The sequence below is a fragment of the Spermophilus citellus genome (assembly GCF_964194105.1).
Source record: "Spermophilus citellus genome assembly, chromosome: 9".
Taxonomy (NCBI): domain Eukaryota; kingdom Metazoa; phylum Chordata; class Mammalia; order Rodentia; family Sciuridae; genus Spermophilus; species Spermophilus citellus.
This window is the reverse complement of record NC_138191.1, coordinates 57,991,139-58,015,716: the sequence shown is the minus strand read 5'-3', so window position 1 is coordinate 58,015,716 and position 24,578 is coordinate 57,991,139. Positions and strand designations below refer to the sequence as shown.

Below are 24,578 nucleotides of genomic sequence, written 5' to 3'. Positions count from 1 at the left end.
TACATTATCGGTCTCTTTCTTTGGATCATTTCTATTAGCATATAGCCATTGTTTCTTTTATCTTAACAACTACTCTTATTTGACCCCACTCTTCTTGTTAACTGTCATCCGTATCTTTCCTTTCAAGCAAAATTCCTTAAAAGTGATGTTTGTATGCTCCCCCTTCAACTTAGTCTTCCTAACCTTTTTGAACCCACTTGAGTTAGCTTTTGCCCTCACTACTTCAACAAAACTTCTATTAAATCCGTCAGTGACCTGCATGTTGCTCAATTCAATGGTCATTTTTTAGTCTTCACCTTTTAGTAGCACTTGACAAAGTGAATCAATTCCTCCTCTTTGAAATAATAAATTATTCATTTGATTTCTTATGAAGTACATGACAGTATTCTGGTTTTACTTATACCTCACTGGTCCTTTTTTCTTGATATTATTTGCTAGTTCCTCCTTAGTTCCTTGACCTCTAAATGTCTGTGTGCAATAGGACTTAGTTAAGGAGATCACATCCGTGGTCATGTTTTTACCATATGTCTTCAGCAGGATCACTTCCTTTAATTCTAGATATAGATATTCAGCTTTCTGTTCAACATAAGACATCTGAAACTTAACCATCTAAAACCAAAACATTTTCTTCCCTCTGCCCAAACTTGAATCCCAAGTTAAAAGCAGCTTCATCCTTCTAGTTCATGACACTGAAATTTGATGTCTTTCTTTCACATTCCATACTTGGAACATCAGAAAATTTTGTTGACACTGCCTTCAGATTATACCCAAACCATTACCACTTTTCACCACTCTGCTGCTTCCAACCTGAACTAAGCCATCCTCTTGCTCTGGATTATTTCGATAAACTCCCCAAATGGTCTTCCTTGCTCTGTATTAGTTTTTTTACTACATAGAGTTGAAAGCCATTTACTTAAAAACCTATGTCAGGTCATTTCAGCCTTATGCTCAAAACCCCCCAGTGTATTTCCATCTCACTTGGTGAAAGTCAAAGTACCTGTATTGTAAGATAAAATATGTATCATTGGCATTCTGGTCCTCACATACCTTTCCCCTGCTGCTTTTTCAGCTTCTTGCCTTTCCTGAAATGTATCAAATACATCAGTGTTACCTTCTGATTGCTTCTATTATAGTGATATAGGGAACAAGGTAATTGGCTGAGAATGAGATGGATAAGTGGTGGTGAGAATATACAGAACAGAAGAAGGTATGAGATAGTTGGCTAGGATAAAGGAATAGTTATTAGACTTGGGCTAAGCAGCATTAAAGACCTATTTAATACATACAAATTTCAAAGTATGACCACTTATTCTTTTTCCCTCTGTCCCTTCCTTTCCCTCTCTCCCTTCCTTTCTTTCTCTTTCTTCAGCAGCTTGAAGAAAGGATTGGTGAAAAATTGGATATAAGATCAGGGTTTAAATTTGGCAGTGTCAGAGAGGACAAGGACAGTGAACATATTTGCAAGGAGTGATTATAATGATGACTTGGAATCCAAGATGTGTAAGCGTGGAAATGAAAACAGGAGTAGTTAAGGGATGGTAATAATGTGTGAGATTCTGTGGATTGTGGTTTCTGTGGGGCCAATATATTATTGGACTGGGATTTTGGAGAAAATGAATTGACAGGGCTATCCATCTAAGAATGAGGTTCTTGAATTTTTTTATGGGGGTGGAGTGGGATGGGGTGGGAGGGACATATTGCAGTTGTTGCTAAACACAATAGAGAGGACAGTGGGAGCTAGTTGATGAGGTAGAATGAAGGAGAGTAGTTAAAAAAAAAAAGTTGTAGGGATCATTTGAAGTCACCATGAGCTTAATTTAAAATTTATTTAAGCAGGTGCCATAGTGTAGGCCTGTAATCCCAGTGGGAGGCTGGAGAGGAGGTGAGTTCAAAGTCAGCCTCAGCAATTTAGCAAGGTGCTAAGCAACTCAATGAGACCCTGTCTCTAAATAAAATACAAAACAAGGCTGGGGATGTGGCTCAGTTGCTGAGTTCCCCCGACGAGTTCAATCCCTGCTACCAAAAATACAAACAAACAAAAAACAAAACTTAAAGAGTTTAAAGGATATCTGATGAGTTTCCCAAACATACAACTTTTAATCTCTCTTTCAAAAAGCAAGAAAAGGGTGGAGCGCTTGCCTCTCATGTATGAGGCACTGATTTCAATCCTTAGCACCACATAAAAATAAAGGTATTGTGACCATCTACAATTAAAAAAAAAAAACATTTAAAAAGTGAGAAAAATAATGAAAATAATTAAGTCGATTTTTTTTTGGAAAAGTCTATTAATATACTTCAGCTTACTTTGAAGTAGATATTGATTGACTTTGAATTGTAACTGGTTTCTCAGCTCCATGAGATTTAAAGAAAAAGTTTCTGCAGTCCATATGAATTAAGGAGGGAGACAAATCAGTTGTGTTAGATTTTTTGCAAATGTTTTCAGTAGTAGTTTGGTATGCAGAAGTGCTGGAGAAACATTGGCAGAAAATCAGAGCCATAGAGTAAGCCCAAACTAGGACAGCAAAGTCATTATTCTACTTTTTAGTGAAGCAAGTTGTCTTTAAATGATAGTGTTCTTTGGTTCTTTACCAGAAGTGCTTTTTTTGAGCTTCATTTGGATGCAAGGCTGTATAAAAGTAACTAGAAGAACAAAATTTAAATATTAAATAGTGATTTCTAAAAAACTTTGGACATGTTTTAGCCAGGCATAGTGGCGCATGCTTGGGAGGCCGAGGCAGGAAAATCTGGAGTTCAAAGTCAGCCTCAGCAATGGCAAGGCACCAAGCAATTCAGTGAGACCCTGCTTCTGAATAAAATACAGATATGGCCCAATGGTTGAGTGCCCCTGAGTTCAATAGCTGCTACCAAAAACAAAACAACACAAGAACACTTTGGACATTTTTTTTGACAGTTACTTTTTAAGTTACATTAAAGATATTGTATAGATACAAGTTAAGGATTGAGTAAAGGTAATATTAACTCACATTACTTTAATAGTAGAATGTTGGGGCAACACATAATTCATTTGAGTTAAACTACATAGTGTGGCCATTTAAGATTGTGCTGATGCCAGCTTTAGAAAATATTCCTAATATTCCCAAGTAAATACGATAAATATTTTACAAAATCAGAAAGAGAATGACTGAAGGAAACATAATAAGAGCTTTCTTGAGTTTAGCCTTGCAATAGTAAGATTTAATTTAGGGCACACCACTAATGGAACAATTCATTTCTCAGAAACTCTGGTCAGCAGGAATGTGTTGGAAAATGAAGTGAGAGAAGAAGGTAAAGAAATGAAGAAGTTGGACTCAACTAGTAATCTGAAATAAGAACAGTGCTAAAGGTGGAGAGAATAGGCAAGAGATAATGAAGTGCCCCTTTGGATGACTTAGTAGTCTTTATTTCTAATCCACGAATATTTTCAGAATAACTGTTTATTTTCACTTTTTTGGTTGTCTTTATCCTTTCCCCAACCTTTTCCATAATTGAGGTTTTTTTTTTTTTTTTTTTTTTTTTTTTTTTTTTTACTGGCTCATAGTAAACCAGTGGAGACCAGCTGGTATTGCCTTTGAACATATAAGACTTTGATTCTTATATTTTAATTTAAGAACTTTGCACTTTATTTTGTAGAAGTTATTCTTTTTGTAGAAATTATTCCTCCTTTCCCAACCATCTTTTCTGATACTTCTTGTTTTGACCTTTTAATGGAATGACCATTAAAGAAAGGCAGAATGATGTCTTACCAGGAATGTTATAATCAGTTAAAGCTCTGAATGTGTGTTTGAATTGGGCAATTTCTAATTTTGAGATTTTTGAATCTGTGCTGATAAAGTTTCCAAGTGACCAACAGATTTTTTTTTTTTCAGCCTTGCATTTCTTCTCTGGTGAAAGACATACCATTATTCACAACAATTACACATTTGGATACTTAGAATAGAGAACCAGTAGAAATTTTAAGAGGTAATTTAATCCCATCCTATTTTAGTTATTAGCTGTGGACAAGTCAATTAAACATCATCAGTTTCCTTATGTATCAAAATGAAAGATTTGGAACCACTGTTTACTAGTAAACATTAATCACTAAATTTAACTAAATAATGATGTATTACAGTAGTAAGAAAATGATTTTTGGAGTGAAAATATTGGGTGAATTTCTTAATTTCAGAAATCTACTTTTCACATTTGTAAAATGTCCTCACCGTCAGTAAGGTTTTGTGGGTGACATTTGGTAGTATATGTGAAAACACTGTAAATTCCAAAGTACTGTACAAATAGAATGATTATTCACTCAGCAATTCAATACCTTTTATGCACCAGGTTAAAGTTCATTTTTTTAATTTCTTTTTTTTGGTTTAACATTTATTGTTTCTGAGTATATTTAAATCATTCTGAGAAATGAATCTATTCAATTGCTTGATTGAAAACTGGCATCTAACAGTGAAAAATAAACTTTTACATGGTGATCTGATATCAGTGGATTCAGTTAGAGGACCAACTTTATGACTGAGGTTACTTTGCTTCTTTATAATAGATCTTGTGTTTGGAGTTCTGCTTAAAGATGACTCCAGTAAAATATCCATCAAGATTACAGAATTTAGAATGAACATTATTTGAATATTTTAACTTTTCAAGTATGAATATTGTTTGGATCTCTTACTATTTACTTTGCCTTTTTAGTATTTATATGTGAATGTTGCTAAATTAGTTTGTTTTCTTTCAAAATTTAAAATGTTCAGCTTTGAGTGTATATAGTTTGATATTTACATTATTCTTTTTTTAAAAAAAATTTATTTTGGTGCTAGGGATTGAACCAACAGGTGCTTTTACTACTGAGCTACATTCTCAGCCCTTTTTAAATTTTATGACAGAGTCTTTTGTTTGTTTGTTTTTTAAATTTTTTGTTTTAGACAGAATACTTTTAATTATTTTTGTGTGGTGCTAAGGATCGAACCCATACTAGGCAAGTGCTTTGCCGCTGAGCTCCAGCTCCAGAACCCCTGACTTTAAACTTGTGATCTTCTTATCTCAGCCTCTTAAGTAGCTGGGATTACTAATGTGCACCACTGTACCAGGCTCATATTTATGTAATTTCTTAATACATTGCAGTTGAAAATCCAGATGTTCCATTAAATCAATTAAGCAAAATTTACCTTAAAAAAAGAATGTTGTATTTATGTATTATTTTTAATACTTAAATCTGACAACATGAAATATTATTTATAGCCTGTAGATTTACTGAGGTAAAAAGGAAACCCTCACCATATGATTATATGATAATATTTTAATTGTTCTAAGACTTGTCTTTTAGAGGTCCTTTCCCCATTGATCCTTTTCTCCCTTGGTTCAGTGGTTGCAAAGCAGAGACTTTGTTTCACTTGTAGACAGATTTATATATATATATATATTTTACCTCTGTGCAGTCTTTTAAAGCTTTTTTCCTATTTTTTAAAATTGGCTTTTATTTTCAAAGTTTTGTAAAACTATAGGCAAATATACTTAACCCAGTCATTGCCTTCTCTTACATTCTCTACTTGAATAGTTAGTTATCCAGTACTATTTTGAACATTTTAAATCAATGTTAACAATTAAGAAGTATGTCCATATATGGCAGTTTTATTTGCTAATAGAAAACTAAATTTAAAATTTTAAAAGAACTATACCCAAATAGATTTTATAGCTTGTAACTTAACTAAGCTTTAGTAATTGAGAAATAAAAATTGGTTGTGTTTTCTTAATATTTTGATTATTTCAGCTTTTATGCAATTTTTATGGTAAACAACTCTAAAAATACTTTTTGGAGAGGTAATGCATAGATATAGTCCACAGTTCTCTTTAGTGGAATTATACCATAAATGACTTTATAAATGATATTTAGTTTTTTTAAACAGTCTAAATGAGGTCTTACATAGTAAATCTTTCAGGTAATTTAATTTTTCTTTAGAAATCTTGAAAGATCATAAAATTGATGTAAGGGATTATTTAAATTTGGAGCAATATATTCTTAATTTGGGAGGTGACATACGGAATTAGGGAGTTTTCTGTATAGGTACCAGAGATGGAAAAACAACAACAACAAAACAACCACAAAAAAACCAATAAGAACACATCAGTAGAGGAGTAGTGGCTTCTACAAGACAGATAAAGGATAACACATTATTTAAAGCAGGAATCTTCAAAGGAGAGCACACAAAATGATCCCGTAATATAAGGAGGGAAAAAAAAATCTTAGAATTTCTATTTATGTATTATCTGAAAAAAACAAACACTTTACTAGTATTTAAAAGAAACCATGGATTAAAGATAATACATATGATAATGTAAGCACAGGCACATAAGGAGAAATGGCCAGACTGCTGCTTTTCATTTTAATGTTGGAGGAAAATGTAATATTTTTTTTTAACAGAAGAAATACAATGGCTATATAATCAAATGGGCTAGAAGGTAACCATCCCCAAGGAATTCTTGAGATTATTTGAAATATGGCCACTGTTTTTTTTCCCTCTCATTTGTTTTTAGATGTACAGTAGACTGTATTTTTATATACATACATGGAGTATGACTTATTCTAATTGAGATACCATTTTTGTTTAATATCTTTATTTTATTTATTTATATGTGGTACTGAGGATTGAACCCAGGTCCTCACACATGGTAGGGGAGTGCTGTACCTCTGAGTCACAACCCCAGCCCTAGGATCCCATTCTTAAACTTCTACATGATGTATATTCATATGGTAATATAGAAAATGTATGTCCAATTCATTCTACTGTCTTTCTGATTCATATCCTCTCTCCCTTCCCTTCATTCACCTTTGTCCAGTGAACTTGTATTCTCCCTTCTAATCCAATGAACTTCTGTTCTCCCTTCTCCCCAATCCTCCACTATTGTGTGTTAGCACCCACACATCTGAGAACATTTGGCCTTTGGTTTTTTTGGGATTGGTTTTTTTTCACTTAGCATGATAGTCTCCAGATCCATCCATTTACCAGCAAATGCCATAATTTCATTCTTCTTTATGGCTGAGTAATATTCCATTTTGTATATATACTACTTTTTTTAATCCATTCATCTGCTGAAGGGTTTGTTTCCTTAGCAATTGCGAATTGAGCTGTTATAAACATTGATGTGGCTGTATACACTGAGGAGCAGGATAACTGGGTCAAATGGTGGTTCCATTCCAAGTTTTCTGAGGAATCTCCATACTGCTTTTCAAAGTTGTTGCACCAATATGTATTCCCACCAGCAATGTGTGAAGTGTACCTTTTCCCCCACATCCTCACCAATGTTTATTGTTACTTGTATTCTTGATAATTGCCATTCTGACTGGAGTGATATGAAATCTTATTGTAGTTTTAATTTGCATTTCTCTAATGCTAGAGATGTTGAATTTTTTTTTAATATACCATTTGACCGTTCATATTTCTTCTGTGTTATGCCTGTTCAGTTCCTTTGCACTTTTATTGATTGGGTTGTTTTTTTGGTGTTAAGTTTTTTGAGTTCTTTGTATGTTCTGGAGATTAATGCTCTATCGGAGGTGCAGATGGCAAAGATTTTCTACCATTCTCTAGGCTCTCTCTTCACATTCTTGATTGTTTCCTTTGCTATGAGAAAGCTTTTTAGAGGTGCACTCATACATTTCTGATGGCACTGCAAATTGGTGCAACCACTTTGGAATGCAGTATGGTGATTCCTCGGAAAACTTGGAAGCAACCACCATTTGACCCAGCGATCTTACTTCTCAGTCTATACCCAAAGGACTTAAAATCAACATACTGTGGTGACACAGCCATATTAATGTTCACAGCAGCTCAATTCACAATGGCTAAACTGTGGAACCAACCTAGATGCCCTTCAACAGATGAATGGATAAAGAATGGTATATATACACAATGGAATATTATTCAGAATTGAAAGAGAATAAATTATGGCATTTGCAGGTAAATGGATGGAGTTGGAGAATATGCAAAGTGAAGTAAGTCAGTCCCCAAACACCGAAGGCCAGATGTTGTCTTGATAAGTGGATGTTGGTCCATAATGGGGTGTGTGTGTGGGGGGGGCGCAGAGAACGGAGGAATGTTGGGCAAAGGGGAGGGAGGGAATGGGAGGAAAGCATGGGGGCAGGAAAGATGGTGTAATGAGATGAACATCATTATGTTAGGTATGTGTATGACTACACTATGGTGCAACTACATCCTGTATCACCAGAGAAATGAAAAGTTTTGCTCCGTTTGTGTGCAATGAATTGAAATGCATTCTGCTGTCATGTGTAACTAATTATAACAAATTAAAAAAAGCTTATTAGTTTTATATTGTCCCATTTATTCTTTTCGTATAATAACTTTTTATTCTATTTATTTATTTTTATGTGGTGCTGAGGATTGAACCTAGTGCCTCACATGTGCTGGGCAACTACTCTACCACTGAGCTGCAACCCCAGCCCTCATTTATTGATTCTTGATTTTTTTTTTTTTTAATTTCTTATGCTTTAGGAGTCTTGTTGAGGAAGTCAGTTCCTAAGCCAACATAATGTAGAGTTGTGCCCACATTTTCTTCTAGTAGTCACAGGGCTTCTGGTCTAATGCCTACCTAGGTCCTTGATCCACTTGAGTTGAATTTTGTGCAGGGTGAGAGGTAGAGGTTAAATTTCATTCTGCTACATATGGATTTCCAGTTTTCCTAGCACCATTTGTTGAAGAGGCTATCTTTTCTCCAATGTATTCTGTGGCACCTTTGTCTAGTATGAGATAACTGTATTTATATGGGTTTGTTTCTGTGTCTTGTATTCTGTTCCATTGGTCTTCAGGTCTGTTTTGGTGCCAATACCATGCCATTTTTGTTTCTTTAGCTCCGTAGTATAATTTAAGTCTGGTATTATGATGCTTGCTGTTCTCACTAGGATTGCTTTGGCTATTCTGGGACTCTTTGTTTTCCAAATGAATTTCTTGAGTGCCTTTTCTATTTCTGTGAAGAATGTCATTGGAATTTTTATAGGAATTGCATTAAATCTGTATAGCAGTTTTGGTAGTATGGTCATTTTGACAATATTAATTCTGCCTATCCAAGAACATGGGAGATCTTTCCCTCTTCTAAGGTCTTCTTCAATTTCTTTTTTAATAGAGGTCTTTCACCTCTTGATTCCCAAGTATTTTTTGGTGGGGGGGGTGGGGAGTGAGGGTATTGTGAATGGAATTTTCCTGATTGCTCTTTCAGTTGATTTGTCATTGGTGTATAGGAATGCAATTGATTTATGGGTGTTAATTTTATATCCTGCTACTTTGCTGAATTTGTTTGAGTTATACAAGTTTTCTAGTGGAGTTTTTTGGGTCTTGTAAATATAAAATCATGTCATTGGCAAATAGGGATAATTTGAGCTCTTGTTTTAGTTTTTTTTAAATTTTTTTTAAGTTGTCAGTGAACATTTTATTTATTTATATGAAGTACTGAGAATCAAACCCAGTGTTTCACACATGCTTAGGCAAGTGTTCTACCACTTAGCTACAGTCCCAGGCCCCTTTTCTAGTTTTTAGAGGGAATGCTTTTAATTTTTCTACATTTGGAATGATACTGGCTTTGGGTTTAATATATATAGCTTTTACAGTGTTGAGGTAAGTTCCTACTATCCCTAGTTTTCCCAGTGTTTTGAGCATGAATTATGCTGGATTTTGTCAAGTGCTTTTTTTGGATATATTAAGATAATCATGTGATTCTTGTCTTTAAGTCTATTGATATGATGAATTATGTTTATTGATTGCCCTATGTTGAACCAACCTTGTATTCCTGAGATAAGCCTCACTTGATTGGGTGCACTATCTTTTTAATACGTTCTTGAATGCAATTTGCCAGTCCTTTATTATGATTTTTTTTTTTTTTGCATTTGTGTTCATCAGGGATATTGGTCTGAAGTTTCCTTTTTTAAAAAATATATTTTTAGTTGTCAATGGATTTTTATTTTTTTAATTATATGTGGTGCTGAGAATCAAACCCAGCGCCTCACATATGCTAGGCAAGCGCTGTACCACTGAACCACCACCCCAGCCCTCTAAAGTTTCCTTTTCTTGATGAGTCTTTGTCTGGTTTTGGTACTGGCTTCATAGGATGAGTTTGGAAGGGTTCCCTCCTTTTTTATGGCATAATTTGAGGAGTATTGGTGTAAGTTCTTCTTTGAATGTCTGGTAGAACTCTGCTGAGAATCCGTCTGGTTCCAGGCTTTTCTTTCTTGTTAGTAGTTTGATGATGTCCTCAATTTTATTTCTTGAAATTGACCTGTTTATAATTTCTGTGTCCTTATTCAATTTGGGTAGGTCATATGTTTCTAGAAATTTATACTCAAATAAAATATAAAATCTTGAAGAAGATATCTTCAAGATTTTCTATTTTATTTGAGTATAAATTTTCAAAATAGTTTCTGATTATCAGCCTTCAGTAGTGTCAGTTGTGATATTTTCTTTTTCATCATGAATTTTAGTGATTTGGATTTTTTCTCTTTTTTAGGTTGGCTAAGGGGTTATCAATTTTTATTAATTGTTCAAAGAACAAGTTTTTGTTTCAGAGTGTGTGTGTGTGTGTGTGTGTGTGTGTGTGTGTGTGTTTGGAGGAGGGTACCGGGGAGTGAACTTAGGACCACTCAGCCACATCCCCAGCCTTTTTTGTATTTTACTTAGAGACAGAGTCTCATTGAATTGCTTAGTGCCTTTCAGTTGCTGAAGCTAGCTTTGAACTTGTGGTCCTTCTGCCTCAGCCTCCCGAGCTGCTGGGATTACAGGGGTACGCTACCATGCCTGGTTGTATGGTTGATTTTTAAAAATTTTTTGTAGTTATTGTTTCGTTGATTTAGGCTCTGATTTTAATTATTTCCCGTCTTCTGCTTTTTGAATTGATCATTTTTTAGGGCTTTGAAATGTAATGTTATGTTAATTTGGTGACTTTGAGTTGTTTTAATGAATGAGCTCAGTGCAGTGAACTTTCCTCTTAGAACTGCCTTTATAGTGCCCCAGAGATTTTGATGTTTTGTTGCTATTCTCATTTACCTCTTAAGTATGTTTTGATTTTATCCCTGATTTCTTCTGCTATGCATTGGTCATGCAGTAGCAGTAGCCTATTATTTAGCTTCTATGTGTTAGAGTGGCTTCTATATTTTATCACTGATTTCTAATTTCATTCCATTATGATCTGATAGAATACAAGGTATTATCTCTTTTTTGTGTCCGCACTGAGTTGCTTTGTGGCCTGAGATATGGTCTAGTTTAGAGAATGATCCATGTGCTTCTGAGAAGAAAGTGTATTTAGTCATTGATGAAATATTCTATAAGTCCAAATGAATTGTATTTTTTAGTTTTATAGCTTTTTAGTTTTTGTTTGGAGGATCTATCCAGTGATGAGCAAGGCACATTAAAGCTACCCAAGATTATTGTGTTTTTGGTCTGTTTGATTCTTGAAATTGATGAGAGTTTGTTTGTATGTAGATGCTCCATTGTTTGGGGCATAAATATTTGATTATCATATCTTGTTGATATTAAAAACAATGATACATTTTTACCCATCTTTTTACCTTCCTTCAGTCTCTGGATATCTTTGCCCATGAGATGAATATCTTGGAGACAGCATATTATTGGGCCTTGGTTTGTTTTTTTTTTTTTTTTTTAAGAGAAAGAGAGAATTTTTCAAATATTTTTCAGTTTTCGGTAGACACAACATCTTTATTTTATTTTTATGTAGTGCTGAGGATCAAACCCAGCACCCCACGCATGCCAAGTGAGTGCGTTACCGCTTGAGCCACAACCCCAGCCCTTGGGCCTTGTTTTTTAATTCCAAACTGCCAGCCTTTGTCTTTTGATTGATGAGTTTAGCCCATTTACATTCAGTGTTACTGTTGAGATTTTTATTCCCTGTCATTTTGATTTATTTATGGTTTTTAATTTGAGTTAGTTAATCCTTTGGTTGACTATTATTTTAATGTAGTTCTTCCTTTTGCTAGTTTTTACTTTTATTTTTCATTTTTTTCTTCATGAAATGTCATGTTGAATGTTTTATAGTACATGCTTTCTAATTGTGAATTCTTTTAACTTTTGTTTATCATGGAAGGTTTTTATTTTATTGTCAATTCTGAAGCTTAATATTGCTGGGTATAGTATTTTGGTTGGCATCCATTTTTTTTTTTTTTTCCCCAGAGCATGGTATTATTGTATTCTAAGACCTCCTCACTTTGAGTGTCTGCTTCAAGAAATCAGTTGAGATCCAGATTGATTTCTCTGTAAATGTGAACTGTCATTTTTCTGTGGTTGCCTTTAAAATTCTGTCCTTGGTCTGTATGTTAGGCATTCTGTAGCAATGTGTCTTGGTGTCAATCTGTTGTGATTTTGTATATCTGGAGTACTATATGCCTCTTGTATTTGATTTTCCATCTCATTCTTCAGGTTTGGGAAAGTTTCAGATAATATTTCATTGAAAAAATCGTGTATTCCTTTGGTTTGTATCTCTGAGCCTTCATCTATAATGATAAATCTTATATTTGGTCTTTTCATGGTATCCCATAATTCTTGGAAGTTCTGTGCATGGTTTCTTAATGACTTTTCTCTGTACTCAATATTATTTTCAACATTATATATTTTGTCTTCATTGCCTGAAACTGTTGTCTTCCAAGTGGTCTAGTCTACTGGTGATGCTTTCCAATGAAGATTTAATTTTATTGAATCCTTCATTTTGAGGATTTCTGACTAATTTTATTGAAGTATTCTTTCACTTCTTATATTTTCTCTGATTTCATTTCTTAAATCAACATTTAACTTGTAGATCAGTTTAACCATGAACTTTATGAATTCTATTTCTGACATTCCTTCACTGTGGTGTTGATGGAGGATGTTGTTGAGGTATTCGGTATTGTTTGGGACTGTTTGTTCTGCTGCTTATTCATATTGTTTGTCTATCCATCTATCTGGATGAATCTGAAGCTGCAGAGTTTCTGCCTTTCGAGTTCACAGTGGCCCTCTGGGTTACTGGTACGTCACACAGATTGGGGAGGAGCTCATTGATAGCAACAATATCTGCAAACAGTATATAACAGTAGACAGGTATTTAGTTCCTCTTTTGATATCTACAGTGTTAATTGGTACAATATGCAGAAATAGTAGGATCAGCAATTTCCACCAGTAAAAAGAGTATATAATCATGAATTATGTCTTGAATGAAATCAAACAATAAGTGCTATGACTTCTGCCATATTAATTATAGCTGTGACATTGGTGCTAGGGTCAGACGTTGTGTCTATCAATTAGTATTAAGAGTTATGAAGGATAGAATTGACTACGAGTCAAGAAGAAGACATGGGAAGGTAGAAAAGCATTTGCAATTTCAAAGGATGAATGGGGCAAAGTCATTCGTGACTTAGGATATGTTGTTAATGAGCAAGAGGAAGAAAAATAAAAGTAAAAATATAAGGGAGGAGAGAGAATGGAACTTGGCTGTCAGGAATAGCAAAAAGAGAGAGGGAGAATAGGAAAATAGAGGAGTGCAAAGTCTATACCAAAAAAAAAAAAAAATCAAAATGTGCTAATCAGAAACTCTAACCCTCAAAATACATAGCATGGGAAAACAACACCTTGGAAAAAAAAGAGGCTAGAAATAAATAGAAACAGACAGACATGTATATGTATAGGTGTCCTTGAATTGGTCAGTATGCATTCAAATAAAATAAAAGCCAAATATAAAGTACCAAAAACATAAAGCAAAGAAAACAACAAGAACAGAAAGAAAAGGAGGAGGGGGTCTTGGTGAAAAGTTAATAAATTAAGGAGTCTCTCCCACTATGGTAGACATAATAGTCAGTGAGCTTATGTGTTTGCTCTGTGTGCCCAACTGATTATCTTTTCCTTTCTTCTTGAGGTATGAACTGAGTGTGGAAGTATGAGCTGTGTTGATTAATGCTCTGAGGTGCAGGTGGCAAAAATATTCTCTCATTCTATAGGCTCTCTCTTCATGTTCTTGATTGGTTCCTTTGTTGTGAAGAAGCCTAGCTCCATTTCTTTTTTTTTTTTTTTTTAAACCACATTTTGAGACAGGGTCTCATTAAGTTGCTTAGGGGGTCATGGATTTGCTGAGGCTGGCCTTGAACTTGTGATCCTTCTGTCTCAGCCTCCTAAGCCACAGGTATTACAGATGTATGTAGTTGCACCCGGCACAGTACACTTTTGAATGATGTTTGGATGATAGATGAAATTAGGGGAGAAATTTTAAGAATTTTTTGAAATTATAGAACATACCAGAACCTCTGTGACACCATAAAGGCAGGTTCTAAGAAGAATGTTTATAGCTATAAGTGCCTACATGGGAAAATCAGAAAGATCTCAAGTAAACAGTCCAAAAATGCATCTTGAGACCCTTGAAAAACAAGAACAAACTACTTCCAAAACCCATAAAAGGAAGGAAACAAGTTCAGAGCCCAAATCAATGAAATTTGAGAATTTAAAAAGAAGTACACATGCTCAATGAAATTAGTTCTTTAAAGATTAAACAAAATCTATAAGCCCTTAGCCTAACTAATCAAAAGTAGAAGAGAGAAACTCAAATAAAATTAGAGATGAAAAAAGAGAAATCACCACAGACACCACAGAAACCCAGAACATCATTAGAGATTATTTTGAAAATTTATACACCAATAAATTGAAAAGTCCTGTGAGATAGACACATTTCTAAATATCTATGAATTGCCAAAGTTGAATCAAGAAGATATAGCAAACTTAGACTAATAATTCTCAATGAGATAGAAGCAAAAATAAAAAGCTTTCCAACAAAGAAAGCGAGGACCAGGTGGATTCTCAGCTGAATTCTACCATACCTTTAAAGAAGAACTAATACTCACGGTCCTTAAGTTATTCCATGAAATAGAAAGGGATGATCACTTCCAAATTCATTCTTTGAAGCCAGTATCACCCTCATAGCAAAACCAGATAGAGACACATGACAGAATATTACAGACCAACATCCATGAATGTGGATGCAAAAATCCTTAATAAAATATTAGCAAATCATATTCAACAGTATATTAAGAAGATTATACAGCATGACCAAGTGTGTTTTATCCCAGGGATGTAAGGGTGGTTTAACATATGCAAATCAGTACATATAATTCATTATATAAATAGGATAGTAACAAAAAACACTTGGTCATCAAAATAGATGCAGAGAAAGCCTTTAACAAAATTTAGTGCCCATTCATGATAAAAATAATGAAAAATAGGGATCAAAGGAAATTACTTGAATATCATAAAGGCCATGTATTGTAAACCCAAAGCCAACATCATAGGGAATGGAGAAAAACTGGAAGCATTTTCTTTAAAATTTGGAAAAAGACAATGATGTCTACTCTTACCATTCCTATATAAGATAGTATTAGATATTCCAGTTAGAGCAATTAATAGGAAAGGAAGAAACCAAATTATCACTGTTTGCAGTGATACCGTATGATCCCCTACTTAAAATTTACTGCTGGTTGTAATAAATTCAGCAGAGTAGCAGGTTACAAAATCAGCATACAAAAGTCAATAGCTTTCTAACTGGGCACAGTGGCACAAGACTGTAATCCCTGTGGCTGGGGAGGCTGAGGCAGGAGGATCATAAGTTCAAAGCCAACTTCAGCAAATGTGAGGCACTAAGGAACTCAGTGAGACCCTGTCTCTAAATAAAAATACAAAACAGGGCTGGGGATATGGCTCAGCGGTCAAGTGTCCCTGAGTTCAATCCCCAGTACAAAAAAATCAATAGCTTTCTTATATACAAATAATGAATCTCCTAAGAAAGAAAACAGTCTTATTCACAGAAAAATCCTTGGAATAAATCTAACCAAGGAGATGAAAGATCTGTACAATGAAAACTATAGAACATTGAAGAAAGAAATTGGAGACAAGAAATAGAAAGACCCACCCATGATCACAGTTGGACAGGGTTAGTATTGTTTAAATACCATACTACCCAAAGCATTGTACAGATCCAATGCAACCCCCATCAAAATACCAATCACATTCTTTTCAGAATTGGAAAAAAAAGTCATAAAATTTATTTAGAAGAATAAAAGACCCAGAATAGCCAAAGCAATTCTAAGCCAAAAAAGCAGTCCTAGAGCCATCACAGTAATTGACTTCAAATTATATTATAGAACTATAGTAATTAAAACTGCATGGTATTGGCATAAAAGTAGACATAGACCAGTGAAACAGAATAGAAGACAGATACAAACACCCAGGTATAGTCATCTGATCCTTGATGAAGATGCCAAAAACATACTAGAGAAAAGATAGCCTTTTATTAAAATGCTGCTGGGAAGATTGATTATTCATATGTAAAGTGAGGGATCTTGTCTCCTACCGTGTATGAAAGTCAACTCAAAATGGATTAAAGACCTACAGTTTAGACCAGAAACTATGCAACTCTAGAAGAAAACAATAGGGTCAACACTCCAACATATAGGTGCAGGCAACAACTTTCTCTGTTGGACCCCTAAAGCTCAGGAAATAATGCCAAGGGTCTATACGAGATAGCAATTTAAAAAGCCCTCTGCACGGCAAAGGATGCAATTAATAATGTGAATAGAGATCCTATAAGAAAATGTTTGCTTGCTACTCTTCTGACAGAAGTTTTAGGGCCGCGAGCAGTGACAAGCCTGTAATCGTAGTGGCACAAGAGGCTAAGGCAGGAGGATTATGAGTTCAAAGCTAGCATGGGCAATTTAGCAAGACCTTTTCTCTAAATTTAAACAAAACAAAAGAGGAGTTAAGTGCCCCAGGGTTCAATCCCTAGTACCACTCCCCCAAAAAGAGAAGTTATGTATCTAGAATATATAAAGTACTCAAAAAACTTAACACCAATAAAAACAAATAACCCAAATAATAAATGGGCAAATGAAGAACTACAGATGGCTGAGAAATATATGAAAAAATTGTTCAACATTGTTAGCAATTGGATAAATACAAATTCAAAGTACACTGAGATATTCATCTCACACCAATTAGAATGGCAGCCCTCAAGATTACAAACAGTAGGGGCTGGAGTTGTGGCTCAGAGGTAGAACACTCGCCTAGCATGCATGAGGCATCACATAAAAATAAAATAAAGATATTGTGTCCATCTATAAATAAAAAACAATTATTAAAAATTACAAAAAATAATAAGTGCTAGAGGAGATATAGATTTCAAAATTATAAAAAATAGTATATCAATTAATTTATAAATAATCATACATATAATTGAGGCATTTATTTAGTTTGTTTTTTAACATGGGGCTTGTAATAAAAAATTTGAAGCTTTTTTCTAAAAGATGAAGAAGTGTCGCCTAGAATTTGATGATAAAACTAATGGGAAGAGGAGCCTTTGAAGCAATTTGGAAAAATGAGCAAAGATTGTTTACATTTCAGAGGATTCTCTTTGGAATTGTATTTTGCTGAGAGTTTTTCAGTTTGAAAGAGAATTCCAATTTATGATGGAACGTATCATGCAGACAGAATTTACGCAGCAGTTCATTTTCTTGCTGTATTCAAATCTGATTTAGAAGCCAAATGATAATCAGAAAGTGGCTTGGAAGAATAGAGTAATAATAATAAACTATGATCAGCTGATGAATTATATCTCTGCTATTTAGATAGACTCCACTTTTAGTAGAATTTAAAATGATATAGTATGGAAAAAGATAAAATGGAAAGGAGATGATGAATTTGTAAGTAGCAAACATGGTTAAACACCAGGCAATTTTTGACATCTTGGAAATATCAAGGGATAATATTGAAATATATTGTAGACTTTTGGTATGTGTGTGTAAGAGAGTTCTCCAAGTTATCAGTTAATTTGGAGATTATCCTTAAAGGAAGGGAATTGTTTGTGTCTCTGGCTGCAGATGAAAGAAAATATGTTTGAGGATTGAAAGAGTCTTATAGGACAATGATACTGTACAATATGTTAGTGTCAAGTTTACTGCAGTTTAGAACACTTGACATTGCCACAGTCCTATGAGTTGAATGATGGACGTGTACTTTAAGATGCAAAAAAGTTCAAAGACCCTTGAAAAACTTGCCCAACCTGAAACATCCTGTGAATGGCTAATCTTAAAATTTGAACCCAGGAATAGATGATTTTATTCAGCTCAACAGTTCTTCATTGAGTGCCTAAGTGGTGCTGAGCATGGTGTTTAGGCCTTGAGAATTCCGAGTTGAATAATAAGTGATTCCTGCCCTCGATATGGCATAGCAAGAACATAGGATAGTAATTTTGGGGATCTTGGGGGCCTAGAGAAACCATTTATCCCAGTCAAGAGAGTTTAGGACTGTTTTCTGGAGGGGTGTAATGCCTGAGTTGAATCTCAAAGGAAATAAAAATTAATTGCAAAAAAGATGATCAGGGTAGAGTATTGAAACTGGGGTGAACTGTGTTGGTAAAAAAGCATTTTGGAATAAAGTAGCATGACCTTTTGCTTAGAAACCTATTTATAGGTCTTTTTTTTTAACATTTTTTTTTTAAGTTGTAGGTGTACACAATACCTTTATTTTATTTTTATGTGGTGCTGAGGATTGAACCCAGTGCCTCAGGCATGCTAGGTGAGTGCTCTTTCCTCTGAACCACAACCCCAGCCCCTATTTGTAGGCTTAAAGGGTAATGTTTTTCCTTTTATACCTCATTGTTTGTCTGTACAAATATCAGAAGCTGGTTAAAATATTTGTGCATTAAATTCAGACTTTGTCAGTGCATTTTCATTTTCCTTCTGTAGGATCAGTTCGACAGCTTAGACAAGCATACACAATGGGGAATTGACTTCTTGGAAAGATATGCCAAATTTGTTAAAGAGAGGATAGAAATTGAACAGAACTATGCAAAACAGTTGAGGTAAGTTAATTTATTTTTCAGTTCTTAGAAATGAAATTGTGTGTTAAGTAGATTAATACTATGTAAATATGGTGTTCCATAGCTTAAATTCAATATTTTTTATCAGAATTAGATTGAATTAGATAATTGGTTTGTTTCAATTTTGATTTAATCAAATCATTGCTCAAGGAATATTGGCTGGCTCAATTGTGAATAGTTTTCATTGCAAAAAGATATTTAAAATTCTAAAATCAGGGACTGAATGCCAGCAGGGGGTGGGGGGAGTGTCCTGGATTTTATTCTGTGTTTTGCATTTTTATTCCTCTGTAACTTTTTGCTTTTATAATGTATCTAAAGCATTGGACATTTCTTCAGAATTTTTGAGTCTTGGAAATTGAGTATATGGTGAGCTGAGTTTCTCTTTTTGGGTATATTTTACTGAGGAAAAGTGATTTTGAAATACTTGAATCTAATGTATGAAACATGTCAAGAGCTTTGTAATGTTTTGAACAACTAAAAAAAAAAGAAATGTGTGTTACAAGACAAAGTTTAATTAAAATTTTAGTCTTAAATGCAATTTATCTTAAAATTTTGCTCAAACAGTAAAACCATTAGTGTTAGATCACAATTTAACAGCTTTGCTAGAACTTATTCAATAACAATATTGCTTAAAGTCTGAGGCTAGACTATAGGATTTAACTATAGCGGTTAGAACTCTACAAATTATCAGTGAAAAAAAATTCTAACCTAAACAGGCACACATGACTAAAGAGTCCAGTAACATTTGATTCAGGGAAAAAATTTATCTCCATCTTTTGGCTCTTGTTTCCTTTAGTCTCAGGTTCTATTTTGTACCATTTTTTCTACTCCCTTAACTTCATATGTTTTACCTTCAGCCCCTATATTATATAGAAGAATGATATCAATGCAAATTGATAATGTATAAAACTTCACTGTGGAATAAATAATATTGTTCAGGATAATTAGGACCTCAAAGGTTTCTTGATGGCCATTGTTTTGCTAGAGTAAGAGGACTCATAAAATCAAATGACAGATTTGTTTACCTCTATTTGTTTTGAGACTGAAAAAGAACCATTATCATTTTCACTTACTGCAAAAAGCAGGATTTGAACACTACTTAATTGAAGTGGCAAGAACTGAGTTAAGTTATAAAAAATATAATTTTGCAATAAGAAAGTGAATTTATTGTTATGTACAGATCTATAGATTTGCATCTTTTAAGGAATGCAGCACAGTGACTTTCAATAACAGTGATTCTCAAAAGGCCATGATTCTTGGACAATGTTGAGGTACCTGAGTAAGGAAAAGTTAGGAGGTTTATTTAATGAAAGCTCCTATCTGCTCATTCCCTTCCCCCAACATTGAAATTTGTTGCTTTTGATGGGTACCTTGTAAATGATTGAATTATCAGCTGCTGTTTATAGTATGTTTTGTTCCAAGGAAAGAGGTTTGCCTTGTTTATTTCCTCCTCTTTAACAGGAAAAATTCTTTTGGTTAACTCCCTTTATTTTTTGCTACGCAGAGGTTAATTTCATATATAGTAGGAAAAAAGTGCTGCTTAGTTAGGCAATTATTATTTTTTGCTATGTAATAATTATATTCAGGATGTTCAGTGTTACATTTTAAATATATTGCAAGACTTAATATTTTCAGTTAGTTTTTGGTGCTCCTGAGATTGTTTTCTTCTTTATTCTTGTGTTCTTGTATTTTGATGGCTTTGGTTTAACTTTTTTGATACTGATTGACTTTTGGAATTGGTTTGAGGATGAGAGTAAATAAAGTACATAACTACATTTGGAGACAGACAATTGATCATGTCCATTTTGATTGATGCTAAATGATGACTTCAAGTCATGTAGTATTTTTTTTGGTTTATAAAGATACATGAACAACAGAAATTAGTCATTAATATTATCATTGCTATTGTTTTCGCAGTGCCAAGAATGGAACTCAGGCCCTTGTACATGCTAGGGAAACACTCCACCACTAATCTATATACCCAGTCCAATTTTGGGGTTTAGAATACCTTTCTTTATAGAATTGGATCCTATGGAAACTTTTTCATTCAGTTTCTACTAGTCATATTACTCCTTCTTCCTAAGTACATATCTGGATTAGGTGATTTGCTACTTAAATAAATTTTACTTCTTAACTCCAGAATATAATCTATCCACTAAAATAAAAATGTTACAAGGTGAAGGGATTTTTGTTGGTTCTGTTCTCTCCTTATTTCAGTGATTGGCACAGGGCAGGCATTTTTCTGGTATTCACAATCTAGTACTTAGTGTATCAGCACTATTCTGAGCATTTACCTTACTTACACCTGTTAACACATTTCATTTTTTTAAAAACCCAATGAGGTTTCAGTACTGTTTTATAGATTAGGAAACTGAGGTGTACAAAGAGGTTAACAAAGAACTAGCTAGATTCAAATGTGGCTGCTGCATCTCAGCTCTTAATATTGCATTTATTGTCTCACCATAGAGAAAATTAATAGATCTGTGTTGAGAATTATTTCATAACACCAATGTCTAGTATATCTAGATTTTTAAAGAATTATGTTACAGACAATAATTATCTAAAATCTGCATAACATATTCTTTCCAACACATCTGTTTATAATGTAACGCTTATAACTGTATAAATTGAACTATATCCTTTACAAATTTAGGTCTGTGTATTTTCCCATAAAGATATGTAAAAAAGCATTAATAATTTAGAAGTCCTTTCTTTCAAGAAAATGTTTTTCTCATTAGTAAAGTTTCTTTAAACAAACAACACTTTCAAGAAGCCCTACTTATTTTCATTTCCTTCTTGAGGGAAAGATTATACATACTTAGGATTTTTAGACTTTATTTAGAAATTATTTTTTTAATTATGATGAGTTAACATAAATACTTTTTACTTTTATTATTTTTAAAACCTGTTAGTAGAGTTAGAGATAGCATAATGTTACTTTAGTTCCTTCTAATTTTTGCCTTTAATATTCTCCTTAACTCTGTTAGCTATTTTTCTCTTGATGATTTAGTAGATAACTACTTTTTCTATGTATATTTGAAGTGGGCTTCATATAGTTATCATTGGTATGTTTTAGCTGTTGACTTTTTAAAATTTATTTTGTTTTTTGATCATTGATTTCTGTTCCTATTATACTTTTTTGTGTGTCTTGAAGCTCCAATTAATCTCATTTTTTTGTTATACCCAAAAAGATGGCTCTCTTCTTCCCTATCTTAATTATCCATGAGACTACTAACTTAAATTTACAACAGTTAGGTGGAGTGTCACTTTTGTTTTACATAAGCAGGTCTCTTATCTAATCTTCACAAGCATTTGATGATTTTTGTCATCATTGTATTTCTAACAAATGAAGAGTCCATGCCTTATCATAGGCATTCATTGGTACACTTTTGTGGAATGATTCATGAACTTTACCATTTTAATGATAAAGAAACTCAGGCTCATCTATCTTGACAAAAATTGCTGCACATATTTCTGATATTTTAAAATGGTATTTTTAAGATTAAATGATCTAAGCAGAATCTAACATGTAAAACAGAAAGCTCATAATAAAGAAAATAATCACACACATCTATAATCCAAGCTGTTTGAAGGCTGAGGCAGGAATATTGCAAGTTTGAGGCCAGCCTGGGCAACTTAGTGAAATCTTGTCTCAGAATAAAAATTTTAAAAAGGGCTGGGGAAGTAACTTGGTGTTAGAGCTACTTGCTTAGCATGCATGAGATCCTAGAGGGAAAAAAAGGAAGGAAGGAAGGAAGGAAGAAGTGAAGAAGCTGGGCATGGTGGTGTAGGCCTATAATCCAAAAGACTCAGAATGCTGGGGCTGAAGAATTCGAAGTCCTTCTGCTAAATTGCTATAAATGCTAAAGCAATTTATCAGACTCTGTCTCAAAATAAAAAGGGCTGGAGGTGTGGCTCTGTGGTAGAGGCCGACTGGGTTTAGACTCCACTGCAGAGGGGTGGAGTGTGGGAGAAAAGAAAAAGAAATTCAAGCCTGTTGTTTGAATATTTTGATAATGAACATTTCAGTAAAGAGGATTTAAAGGCCAAAATCAGGTAAAATATATGTTTTAGTGTCCCCATGTGTATTAATAGGCAAATCAGACAGATTTAGCTGCTTATTAAATTTGTTTTATGCAAATATTTTTGAATATTGGGGTATGAAGGTATTATGTAGTTCTCTTATGACTCTAACATAAGGAAAATAAGTTATTAAGTTGCTGAACAAAGTTTCTTTGAAAAGCATAATACTTTGTTTGTTTTGTCCAGGGACTGAATCCAAGGATGCTTAATCACTGAGCCATATCCTCAGCCCTTTTATTTATTTATTTTTATTTTGAGACAGGGTCTCACTAAGTTGGCTTAGGGCCTCATTAAATTGCTGAGGCTGGCCTGAACTTGTGATCCTCCTGTCTCAGCCTTGTAAGCCACTGAGATTGAAATACTTAAATCTGTGGTGGCAATCTCCTTTCTTAGTTTAAATTGAACAGGTATTTTTTCTTTCTTTCCTATCTTTAACACCTGAAAAATATTCTAAAAGATCTGCAGTTTCCTAAAAACTATACTGTTTTGCCCATTATATGCTAAATAATGTTGAATTGTTTATTGACTTCATTCTTTATACACTGTGGAGCTGATACTTATACCGATAGCCCACATTCAATGTATTTTATGTACACTGGACTCTGGACATGTTGAAGATAAGGTAGAACTAGGGACTGGCTTGTTTTTTTAAAACAAAACAAAACAAAACAAAACAAAAAAACCCAATTTGTGTACCTTTACATCTATTAAAGTTTATTTGATTTTCTTACCTTAGGTCTTTCATGCATGAATATTTAAGTTCTTTTATTTCTTCTAATTGTCTGTTCAGTATCTACCACTGGGAGAGAGATAAAATTGAGAATGAAGCATGTCCCTTTAAACAACATACATAAGAATTTGTTATAATGTATACTACTTTAAAAATTGTGTTTTAAAAATTGTGACAAAATACATAACATTAAAATTTACTATAAATTATTTTAAGTGAATAATTCAGTGATATTAAACACATTCACATTGTTGTACAAGCATCACCTCATGTATCTTCTTAACTCTTCTCATCTTGCAAAACTGAAACTTTTCCCATTAATTAATAAATTCCCATTTCTATCTCCCTTAATGATTGACAGACATCATTTTACCTTCTGTCAATTTGACTACTCCAAGTCCCTTATAGAAGTGGAGCCATATAGTATTTGTGTTTTTATAACTGCTTTATTTTATTTAGCATAATGTCCTCAATTATGTATGTTGTACCATATGCTAACATTTTCCATATTGTAGCATTTTTTCTTTTTAAAGACTAAATAATATTCCATTGTTTGTATATATTACATTTTATTTATCCAAATAAATGTTTATCAATTGATAAAAATTTGTGTTGTTTCACCTTTTGGTTATTGTTATTATTGCTTTCTGTGAAGTAAGGTGTATAGATATCTCTTTAAAATCCTGTTTGCAATTTTCGGAGTATCTACCCAGAAGTAGAGCTGTGGGGTTATACAGTAATTCTATATTAATTGTTTCAGAAATTGCTATACAGTTTTTGATAGTAACTGTACCATTTTACATTACCACCAACAGTGTACAAGGACACCAATATTTTCACATCCTTGCCAACAACATTTGTAATTTTCTGTTTTCATAGTAGTTGT

At 33.6% G+C, this 24,578-nt stretch overlaps 1 protein-coding gene across 4 annotated transcripts in view; it reads left to right on the top strand.

Annotated features, from left to right (window-relative positions):
* Positions 1 to 24,578, top strand: part of FNBP1L (formin binding protein 1 like) — a 116,600-nt gene that overhangs the window by 45,790 nt on the left and 46,232 nt on the right. For all 4 annotated transcript variants that reach the window (XM_081306884.1, XM_081306882.1, XM_081306883.1 and 1 more), the window contains exon 2: positions 18,746 to 18,861. In XM_081306884.1, the coding sequence (XP_081163010.1) occupies positions 18,746 to 18,861 (116 nt within the window). The remainder of the gene's footprint in view (positions 1 to 18,745; positions 18,862 to 24,578) is intronic.